This window comes from Anguilla rostrata, chromosome 17 (assembly GCF_018555375.3).
Source record: "Anguilla rostrata isolate EN2019 chromosome 17, ASM1855537v3, whole genome shotgun sequence".
Taxonomy (NCBI): Eukaryota; Metazoa; Chordata; class Actinopteri; order Anguilliformes; family Anguillidae; genus Anguilla; species Anguilla rostrata.
In genome coordinates, this window is record NC_057949.1 from 9,487,732 (window position 1) to 9,499,447 (window position 11,716).

The window sequence follows — 11,716 nt, forward strand, 5'->3', positions numbered from 1 at the left end:
TTAAAATCAGTGTCACTCCTAGCATATGGTAGCTCCACCATCTTGGTACGACGACTATCCCATGACTACTGCAGTCATTACAAAAAACTAAACGTTATTGGATAAAATATTCAGCATCAGAACTGGAACTGGCAGACATCAACTGCCTCATTGCCATGACTGTTCATTCTCTTCCTGTGATGGGTGGACAGTTTTTGTTTAAACTATTTTTTAATGGTCAGAAGAGTATGCATAAATGGGTTGATTTTTTTCATGTACTTGAAAAAGGAAGCCTATTTTTCCCAGCATCCCAGCTATTTTTCCCAGCATCCCAGCTATTTTTCCCAGCATCAATTTATATGTTTCATATCTGTATGTATTAATTTATTTTTCCTTTTTAGGTTACAACCACCCAGCCCTCATGAAAGTAATGTCAAACCCAAACAACATGGTGAGTCCTTGGACAGGCCAATTGATTGATAAAGGATTTGTCCTGGGGGGGAAAGCATGTAATTGTGTCTAGTGTGTCCTCAGCCAACCTGGTCACAAAAAGTTTTTGATTATTTCTTCTTGTTTTTTTTTTTTTTTTTAAAGCAAAACGTATATTAATATTATTAGGCTAGTATTGATCTGCAATTATTTGTATCCCCTCTTTATCACTCATATATACACATGCCAAATCAAGTGTATATATGGACACTCATTGCCGCATTCCCCGCTATTTATTCAGGATAGTGCAGGCAAGGGTGTACCTTCTCCAGGTCCTGCGGCGTCAGCTGTTGCTTATCGCAAAGCCCGTCTGTAAATCTGGCTCATACAGTCGTGTATCAGAGGGGGGAACTTAATGTGCCGCTCAAAGTATGTACCCAGTCAACAGTTGGCACAGACACTGGCACTCGCACTGGCGCAGACCGGATTTGATTCCAGACCGCAGGGCCTGTCCATGCGCTGGAACAGTGCCTTAACAAGATGAGCCACTCAGCAGCCCTTCTGGGTCATTTATTGACCAGGAGTTAGATTTGCCCTAATTAAAGGGTGCTGAAGGTTGTTGTCTGGTGAAAGGAAAAACTAAAAAATCAGTATTTTCCCTTGCTTAATTAACAGTTCTAACTGGATTTTTTCTCTCTCTCTCTCTAAAAAGCTGTTTATAATGTGTTGAAAACTAGACTCGTCTTCATTATGAAGCAGACTTCACAAAAAAAAAAAAAACCCGACCTCTTCTTGGTTTTTTGTGGTCTTTCAAACTCAAGACTCCTGTTCAAGTGCAGTGGTGTATAGGGGGTCTCTGGTGTAATCATTTTGGGTAATCGCTGCATGTCTTTGTTTCCGTCCCTCCAGAGTGCGTTTGTTAACCGGCCCGCCCTTGGGATCCTGCCCCCAGAGAACTTTCCGGACAAGCTGGGAGAGAGCCTCCTTTCAGTGGGTTTCCTGTTCACATTCTCACTTAACCCTCTAGTGCATACTAGCTAGTATCTACATATCAGCATTCTTTTTGGGGATGAAGCTCAAGGCCATGGCCCGGAGCTGTTTTATTAGGTTAGAACATGTCCCCTGTTAAACAAGCACATCAGCTTGCGAAATGTGAATGGCATTCCTGCGATGTAATGCGCTTGATAATGGGAATGTTCATTGTGACATTGTGCACAGTCAGCAAGCGTGCTCCAACACTGAAGGCGTTTGGCTTTTTTTGACGTCCTGGGGTTTCAGCCTTGCCCCTGTGTGCTTGTTACCGGGGAAACGCTCTCCCTCCACCCAGTTATCTCATCACACCTTCACATCCCCCGCATCCAGACGTTAGCCACCTCCGCTCTTCTCCGGGAAGGCCTCCAGGCCGTTGAGAAATCTGGGGCAGCGTGTGTTGCGCAATGTGGAAGTGCAGGTGCTAATCGGCTGCTGAGTGCTGAGCCGTGCTCTCTGGCTGCCGGCGTGCGGGGCTGTATTTCGGAGCTTTGCACAGGCGGGGGCAGGGGGGGGCGGGGTCACGCTGCCCTGCCACTCCGGTCCCAGCCGGTCAGACCGGCGAAGACGAGCGAGCGCTTCAGCCTCTCGACCCCGCGCTGCTTTCTCAGCCAAAGCTCGAAGGTCAATGAACGACAAAGTGGGATATAAACTTACGCAATTTATGATAGGAAACACGCGCACACACACACACACACACACAGAGTCTGCTTGAGATGGGAACAGGCCTATCATGCTGTGATGGTAAATATTTGCATGCCTTCATGTTTATGGCAGAGGACTTATGCAAACCATTTCCGCCCCCCCCCCCACACACACACACACACACACTCACCTTTGCAGGTGGCTCCGAGCGGAATGAGTCGAGTCCAGACCATGGCCTGCGGATCCTGCTCCAACGAGAACGCCTACAAAGCCATGTTCATCTGGTACAGGGTGAGTGCGCCGGAGGAGCACATCTGCTCCCATCACTCCTCCTGTTTACCCGTTAGCATGTCAGCTCTTCCTGGGACTGCAACATGACTACTGGTCCTTTAAAAATACTTGGACATAGTCCTGTGGGGCCATTTTGAAAATGACCCTAGAGAAGGAGTATAGCTGGCTGCATGTGAAGGCTCCACAGCAGGCAGATCCATAAACGTGTGGCGTGACCTGCTAAAGAAACGCTTTCCCCGTTAGTTTTTATTTATTCTATTTATTTATTTATTTATTTATTTTCCTGATGGGGAAAGCCCTAGATGGCTGTCTATTTTGTGAACTTAAGCAGGTTCTAGAATGGCTCCTGCTTGTTCCACCATGATGTTTTACTCGTGTTATCAGGGCAGGCACAGCACACAACCGCATCGACCGTGTTCTTCATTTTCCCCCCCACAGAACAAGGAGAGGGGTCACAACGTACCCAGCCAGGAGGAGATCAGCTCCTGTATGATCAACCAGGTATGTGGGTGCGTACAACCGACCAAAATTTGAAGGGAAGGACGTATGGATTTCAGCAGTTGTGATGCTGGAGAAAGACAAGGGCCTTGTCATATTCAGGCTTAAGGAGGGGGATTTTGGGTAATCGTAGTACATTGTAATTACAGTGTAATTGTACTCCATGTGTAGGGTGCTTTTAAGCTGGTTATACTCTTCTGTTGTACATCAGCTTCTCTGTGTAATGGCTTCTCTCATTATTTTTCTCTGGAGCGGATGTATAGTTTTCTACCATCATTGAAATTTGGTGTGCATGATGTGGAGTGTTTCTCAGTAAAAATGTTAAGAAATGTTTTTTTGGGGGTAGGGGGCTAACAAAGCCAGATCCAGTACGTGTGCATTGATTGTAATGAAGGTGAGAGTTTGGGGGATTTCTGACAGGGCCACTGTTCCTCCCACAGTTACCTGGCTGCCCTGACCTCAGCATCCTGTCCTTCATGGGAGGGTTCCATGGGAGAACTATGGGTGAGTAACCACAGTCTCTGTTTCCTGTGTGTAAATACCCAGTCTCTGTGTTTGCTCCTCTGTGTAATACTCAGTCTCTGTGTTTGCTCCTCTGTGTAAATACCCAGTCTCTGTGTTTGCTCCTCTGTGTAATACCCAGTCTCTGTGTTTGCTCTGTGTAAATACCCAGTCTCTGTGTTTGCTCCTCTGTGTAATACCCAGTCTCTGTGTTTGCTCCTCTGTGTAAATACCCAGTCTCTGTTTGCTCCTCTGTGTAAATACTCAGCCTCAATTTCCTCCTCTGTTTAAATACTTTTTTAGGCTGCCTGGCAACCACACACTCCAAGGCCATTCACAAGCTGGATGTGCCGTCCTTCGACTGGCCCATCGCCCCCTTCCCCAAACTGCGCTACCCGCTTGAGGAGTTCACCCGGGAGAACGCCCAGGAGGAGTCTCGCTGCCTGGAGGAGGTGAATGACACACTGCCTCAAACCACACTCCCTGCATGAACACTGCGAAATCTGGGCACTTTGATCTTATACAATGGCAAAAGCTGAACTGCCAGTGTTACGAATATTGAGCTAATGATCTTGTCAGTGTATAGATGATGTGTGGTTGTAATACAAAACAGTACATTGGTACAGTGCCAAAAGCAGTACATTGGCACAGTGTCCAAAGCAGTACATTGGCACAGTGCCCAAAGAAGTACATTGGTACAGTGCCCAAAGCAGTACATTGGTGCAGTGCCCAAGACTGTGTACGTTGGTCCCATGCCCAAAGTAGTACATTGGCACAGTGCCCAAAGCAGTACATTGGTCCTGTGCCAAAAAACAGGTGCAAAAACAGCTTCCTGTCTGTAGTTTTGGGTGGCGTTAGATTACATTACATTACATTACATTACAGGCATTTAGCAGACGCTCTTATCCAGAGCGACTTACACAACTTTTTTTACATAGCACTTTACATTGTATCCATTTATACAGCTGGATATATACTGAAGCAATGCAGGTTAAGTACCTTGCTCAAGGGTACAACGGCAGTGTCCTTACCCGGGAATCGAACCTGCGACCTTTCGGTTACAAGCGCAGTTCCTTACCCGCTGTGCCACACTCCGTAGATGGGGAAGACCGCCCTCTGCTGGCGGCAGGCCATGCTCAATGGGCTGTGTGTTGCAGGTGGAGGACCTCATCGTCAAGTGGAGGCAGAAGGGCAAACCCGTGGCTGGCGTCGTGATCGAGCCCATCCAGGCCGAGGGAGGGGACAACCACGCCTCGGCGGATTTCTTCCACAGGCTGAGGAACATCGCCAGGAAGGTACGGACTCTCCTCGGCGCAGCGATGGCGTTTCTCCTGATGCGTCCTGACTAATGAAGGACTGTGGTTTTTCAGACCTGTTTGCACTCTGTTTAGGGCCCCAAGGCAGGGGGCTTGGGTGCGTCTTAAATACACTAACATTAAGAGCCTTTCGCTCTTTGACACCTGTTAGCGAGAATATTTAGAAATACAACCAAACCCTAGAGATCCCAGAATTTGTGAGGTGTAAGAAAAAGATCTGTACTTCCTGATTAATCAGTAACAGGGCACATCCCTGATTTAACCCTATTGGTTGTTTGGGATACCAGCAGAGATGGTCAGGAGGCAGATATTGGTGCCTGTAAGATGGTGGCTGCCACACAGGTGTACACCCAGGTAATTTGGTAATGTTGCTAAGCATCTTTCCAGTGTGGAAGAGTAGTCTTGACATGCACATGTAACTGCAGAGCAGTAATTATCACGCTTTCCAGAGCTGGTACTTGCGTGTCATTCACAATTTTCCATTTGAACGTCTGCTTTGTGAGTAAGCACCTGTCACTCACAAAAAACTTGCCATTGTTTTTTATATAAGTGCACCTACATACTGAAATCTGATACAGTTCACTGTGGGTGGAATAAAAGTGTCAACAAAGTTTTTGAAAATGAACGGAAACAACTTAGTTTAAGGTGTAAAGCACACTATTGGTTAGCCACCCAGATAAATGTTTGCTATATCCAACCACACACTCCCTGGTTTTTTTTCTTTTGTTTTTGGTCTTACCCCAAATGCATTTGAAGATAACTAGTTTTGTGTGAAGCTGTAAGTTACTGAAAGGCAGCGACACGATCTTACCTTTAAAGATAACACAAATGTTTCTGTTCACCCTCACCATTGATCTCTCTGAAGTTAAAATGCTAAGGGGGAAAAAGCCATTAAACTGATTTGACAACTTTAGAGACTGTAAAATAATAACAGGCTCCACCCAGCCCTTCAGGATTTTTTAGAATGTCAGGCTGCCCTTGAAATATGTTTGAATTTCATGTAAAAGACACTATTTTAATGTAAAATGACAGACAAGTTTTGTGCAAATTTAATGGGTCTTGGGTTTGTTCCAGAACAGTGCAGGTATGGGCACATCCTCACACAGTAACCAGGGGCCTTTACGTTTTCTGTCCTAACCTCACATTTAATGCACAGAATGTTGAAAACTCCATTGTCTGTTTTATCCTTTAAACCAGGCCAGGTTTGCTGTAGGTATTTAAAGAAGAGTACTAACTGTTGCCCTGTATTGTTCCTGGTCCCACTGTAATCCGACCAAAATGACACGTACTCCTGTGGTATAACATGCTTAAGTGAAGTAACACTGGAGGAAGCCCAGGGGTGTGCAGTTATCAGCAGCGGACTGTATCTCAGGCTTGCTCATGCCCCGCCTCTCTCTCCCATCAGCACGGCTGCGCGTTCCACGTGGACGAGGTCCAGACGGGGGGCGGGTCCACGGGGAAGTTCTGGGCGCACGAGCACTGGGGATTGGACGACCCGGCCGACATCGTCTCCTTCAGCAAGAAGCTCCTGACCGGCGGCTACTTCCACAAAGACGAGTTGACGGCCGACAAGGTGGGTCCCCCCCCCCCCCCCAAACATCTGGGCGCGCATTTTACCGATAAACGAAAGTCGCTAGTAGCTATTTCCGATTAATTATGAGCTTGTGTTGGTGGGGCTTGGATCGGAGATGGCGATTCTAGCCAACTGAACTGACCTACTGCTCATAGGTAGCTCAAACTAAATAAAACCAGTCAAACTGCAGGATTTTTTACTGGAAACCACTCTAAAGAGAATCAAGGATATTTCATTCAGCAGGTGCGACAGAGTGGAAGATAAACAGCAAAAACAAATGACGTCATATTTGTAATCTGTGTCTGTGTACATAGTCCTGCTCATCACTGGGCTTTTCCCTCCATGTGTAATGCAGGAATTCCCAAACTCAGTCTTTGTTAGGTTATAAATGAAGGTTGCTGAAGATGTTAAGTTTGGCTTTTTGCCATTTGCTCAGTTGCTGACAGTTCCAGCAGTTAGGTCCCTACTGCGTTCACCTACCAGTCTATGACTGAATAAATATTACAAACCGCAGCGTCTTGTAGCACATTACTCAGTATGGATCCATGCGTACGGCTGAGTGCTACAAAGCCCTGCGGTGTTAATATGACACATTCATTCTTCACGGCATGCAGAGCTGTTTCTGACATAATGCGGCCTTAAAGGAGTTAATCATCCTTCATTAGAGATTGTCTAATTAAGAACAATTAACAGGTCATTACAGTTGATATACAGAGGGCCCCCCAGGTCTGGGAACCCCTGCAGTGATAAATGCATTGACTTTGGTGGGAGAGATTGGGCCAGTTCCTAACCTTAGACTGGCCTCTGATCTCTGGTAGAGCTGTGTGAATGGAAGGAAGGAACTGCGGTGCTTCTGACTCGTAAGCTGAGCTTATAAAGGGCTTACGTTTACAGGCGAGACACTATTACCCAGAATTGATGCCTTCATGATGGTAAACACTGCCCCCTGCTGAATAACCACAGACAACACATTTTATATCTTCCTTTATTTTTAGACCTAAATCCTAAGTTCTTGTGTTCCTTTATCCACCTTTTATTAAAAAATTAAAGCTAAAAATGTTTCCTCTGTATTTATTGTAGTGAAAGATCAAACCCCAGCATCTGAAGCAATAGTGTGCTGTGTTTGGTGGGAAAGAATAATAATACTGTATCCAGGAAGAAAAGCCTAAAAATACTCCTGTTTAAATGGGGTTCTTGAAATCTACGAATGCAATCGTGTGATCTGTCCAGGTTCACTGAAGTATAGTTACAGACAAAAATTTACATCCAAACAGGCATGCACATAGCGTGTGTGGTTGTACTGTCAATATAGCGCAGGACAATAGCCGCGTCTGCTGATCACCAAAAACCTGCAGACTTCAGTACCCGGGTACGGCTGTCAAACTTTTATAGATGGATAGTGATGCATATGTGAGGACGAGCGCTGTGTTCAGGTTGCTGGAAGTGTGCAGTATAGGCCAGTATTTTACACTCTGTTTTTTCCTGAACAGCCGTACAGGATCTTTAACACGTGGATGGGAGACCCCTCTAAGAACCTCTTCCTGGCCGAGGTGCTGAATGTGATTAAGAGGGAGAGGCTGCTGGAGGAGGTGACTCGCTCTGGGAAAGCTCTGCTGCAAGGCCTGCATGAGCTCCAGGTACAGTACCGCCCTTAACCTGCAGGGGGCGTCCCACAGGTCTGTCACAGGTGTGTGTGTAATGTCATGTAATGTATTTGCAGTGTGTCTGTAAGGGGACGTGACTGTTTGAGGTGCTTGTGTAATGTCATGTAGTGTATTTGGAGCATGTCTGTAAGGGGACGTGACTGTTTGAGGTGCTTGTGTAATGTCATGTAATGTATTTGGAGCATGTCTGTGAGGGGACGTGACTATGGGAGATGACCAGTCCCTCTCTCCTCCAGGCTCAGTACCCTCACCTCCTGAGTGCCGCCAGAGGCACGGGCACCTTCTGCGCCGTCGACATCTGTGACGACCCCACACGCAACGACCTCATCTCCAAGGCCCGAAACAAGGGTAAGGACACAGTGTGTGTGTGTGTGTGTGTGTGTGTGCGCGCGCACACGTTTGCATGTACGTGTACTTGTATGTGTGCTGGCTCACTCCTGTACTTGAGCAGAGTGAAATCTTTAGGACGCACTTGCAGTCTGTGGCTGTAGCTGGTGCTTATACAAATGTCAGATCAAGATATGATTGAGCTAATAAAATTATTAGGAGCTAAAGTTTGTGAAACGGATTGGCCCTTGTCTGAACTTAACCAGTACTGTGGAGCAGGAGTTACACTGTGGACCCAGAGGGCTGCAGTATCTGCAGGATTCTGTGGCTTCCTTTCAATCACCTGCCACTTTAGCCCTTGGAAACAAAGTGTGTGGACTCCAACCAATCAGTGACTGGAACACTAAAAAGCAGCAGCCACTGTAGCCATCCAGGGCGAGGGACTGACACCCCTGGATTTGCGAGAATCCCACACTGCTAGATCATGAGGTCAGCTTCACCCTAGAGTGCCCTTGAAACTGGCCACCAGGGCTAGCAGGAGATGTCAGAGGTCAATGGTCTTCCAGGAACGGGGGGTCAGTCCTACTTAATTTAAATTTGTCAGTTGAGAAATCCTCTGATGACATCACGGCAAATGTTCTATTCATTTCCTGATTGGATCAATTTGAAATGGAGTCTGCTCCAAACCCTGGTGTCTTCCCCAAACCAACCCAGGCTGTGTTTCCACGCAGGGATGATCCTGGGGGGATGCGGGGATCGCTCGATCCGGTTCCGACCCGCGCTGGTCTTCAAGGAGTACCACGTCCACCTCTTCCTCAACATGTTCAACGACATCCTGGCCGAGTACAAGTAGGGGAAGAGGAGCGAAGCCACACCCTCTGAAGCACAAGGGTCCAATCCAAGGAGAGATTCACAAACGGCGCATCGCAAAATAATAGAGTAATGCCAGAGCCAGTCAGATCCCCTTTTTCCTCCCTCACAACAGGTGAGGGGGGGTCAGACACACCTGGTTTTAGAAATTCTGCGTAATGCATCTCCATGGCAACCAGGGTCGTGACAGTACCTTGCTAACCCCTCCCCCCTTTCTGCCAGAAGCACAATAATGCCTTTTTTTTTTTCTTTTTTAGGATTTTTTTGTTTTCATTTATCTTTTTGTGTGCACAATTTTAAATGAAACACAACGCATTTCATAAATGAATCAATCCGAATCTGATGCATGAAGACACTGGGAAAAGCAGTTGTATGTGTGTTACAGGTGCTAAGATGAAGTAATACATTCTGAGGACAAGCATGTGGAGCGGGAGAATGTTATGTTTTGGGAGTGCGAGGTACAGAGGGGAGTGCAGGTTTCCAAAAAAATCCCCACGTAATGGTCCGGTATCATGTTTGAGTATGGCAGGGTCTACGAGCAAGCTTGCCCTCGCTGCTGAAGGTCACGGATGAAGAGAGGCGGTCTTTGTTTCAGTCGAATTCTGTGCTCCCCCCGCCCTTAGGGTGACCGCATTTCGGCTGAAATGGAGCACAAGGTCATTTTCGTTGGCGGACGGTCAACCCGATCAGCTGTAACCCCCTGACCGCAAGCCTAGATGGCAGCAGGAGCTTTGCGTGTGCAGTCCGTCCATTTTGAGCCACAAAAATACTCAATGAGCAAAAAAAACAGAATGACTAATGCGTTAGTGAGATTCCCACCGCTGTCTGTTTTCTGACCTCTCTTTTCTGGGCCAGGCCAGAGTGGTGGTCACTACCACCACTGTGTGTGGACAAACCCTCCTGTTTTTATCAATTACAGGAGCTGAAAGGGTTCACCCAGGACATTGGTTTTTCATTAGACGGAGAGATACTATGATGTCTATTGGCAAACGCTAGAGTATAATGCTGTTAGTCAAACAAATTTTATCCACTAATGAAGATGAAAAAGTTGATTTTCACCTGCCCTGCTTATTTAGCAAAGTCGGCTTCAAGAAGTTTTGTGTATAAAATTAAATTATTGTAAATAGTCACTTTCAGGATAATTATAATTTTTTTAGTGTATCTACTATTATGACTGTCCCCTCCAGTCAGAGAGATGAGGAAGAAAAATTAATTTTATTTCATTTTTTTCCAATAAGAGCTGTGGACTTTCACATATCCTAACAGAAGCTGCTATCCATTTTCCCCAAGAAGAGATTTTATTTTATTTTTTAACGAGCTATTTTTGTCACAGAGCCAACATCTAGGCAATACAAAGTCGCTGTATCGCACCGATTTTCAGAGCGAGGGCCTTTATTGTGCTGGCCCATTTTATTGTAATATGACCTGGCTCCCAGAAAAGAAAAACAATGTTTTGCTAATTTTTTGTTTTGCATTGGGTTGTTTTTGTCCCTTCCTGGAACATGTCACCATTTTCTCTGTGCTCAGGGGAATGCCCCATTTTACATCTTTAAGGTGTGTGTATGCGTGTGTGTGTGCGTGTGTAAAATCCAGTAAAGTGTTGCTTGCTTAGAAAACTTGGTATGAATGTATTGGGCAAATATTTTCTTAAATCTTAAATCTAAAGCACCAATCATGACTTGTTTTGCTTCTTACCATGGTAGTTTTGGATCATTTAAACAAAGCTTTGACTGAAGTGCGTTAGCCTAGTTACAGAAAATGTCTTGATTTTATGGCAATAAACGCAACAGAGCAGATATCGACACCCCTGTTGTCGGGTCTTAACCCTAGCAACATTACAGTACAGCCAAAAAAACCAACCTTATACATGCTCTGTACATACGTAAAAAAAATATACATTTGCTTCTATATAGCTGTGTTAATTTAGCTTGCAGTAAAAGGTGCCAGGTGTATTCATTAACCTGTCGATCCCATGTAATGCACATGTGCTGTTGTATAACGGTACTTTTTTCCATGAAGCTGCCAGATCCATTGTAAACATTGCTTGTTTTTCAATGCCTCTCTAAATGTTTTAAATGTTGTGGACAGGAAGTACACGCCACAGAATTTTTTGTTAGCCTATCTCAGATCTAGGGTGATAGAGTCTGACAATGTCTCAGACATAATGAAGTTAAAATTAAAATGTATGTTAAGAACGTGCAAGTCATTGCTGTATAGAGACATGTCTTATCTGCAGCCTTGTTAATGAGTTTAAATAGGGAAGGAAAAACATTGCTGTTTGTTGTTCTGTGAAGGATTGCCAGTTATTGATGTAATTAATTCAGCTTGGTCTAACTTTGTTGTAATTTTAAAACTCCGTATTGAAAATAAACCTTAAAAAACATTTTGATTAATCCAATTGGGCTTTGTGTGGTGTAGTTTGCATCTGGTTCCAGAGGGGGAAAACAGATTTTTAATGAAATTGGTACATTTTTCTGTTTTCAAGAGCACACTTCTTGGTATTCCACCCATTTTTCCAATAGAATTTTTTTTTAATGCAAAAACATTATTATGTGAACGTTATCAAACCATTTGATTTTCCCCAAACAACCAGA

General features: G+C 45.2%; 1 protein-coding gene across 3 annotated transcripts in view; it reads left to right on the plus strand.

The window, feature by feature from the left end:
- abat (4-aminobutyrate aminotransferase) overlaps window positions 1–11,520 on the plus strand; it is a 30,974-nt gene extending 19,454 nt beyond the window's left edge. For all 3 annotated transcript variants that reach the window (XM_064315710.1, XM_064315713.1, XM_064315711.1), the window contains 11 exons: window positions 381–430; window positions 1,318–1,398; window positions 2,281–2,373; window positions 2,812–2,874; window positions 3,312–3,375; window positions 3,676–3,824; window positions 4,530–4,667; window positions 6,094–6,261; window positions 7,752–7,898; window positions 8,162–8,273; window positions 8,984–11,520. In XM_064315710.1, coding sequence (XP_064171780.1) covers window positions 381–430; window positions 1,318–1,398; window positions 2,281–2,373; window positions 2,812–2,874; window positions 3,312–3,375; window positions 3,676–3,824; window positions 4,530–4,667; window positions 6,094–6,261; window positions 7,752–7,898; window positions 8,162–8,273; window positions 8,984–9,105 — 1,187 coding nt within the window. In that variant the 3' untranslated portion in view covers window positions 9,106–11,520. The remainder of the gene's footprint in view (window positions 1–380; window positions 431–1,317; window positions 1,399–2,280; window positions 2,374–2,811; window positions 2,875–3,311; window positions 3,376–3,675; window positions 3,825–4,529; window positions 4,668–6,093; window positions 6,262–7,751; window positions 7,899–8,161; window positions 8,274–8,983) is intronic.
- Window positions 11,521–11,716: the final 196 nt, after the last annotated feature.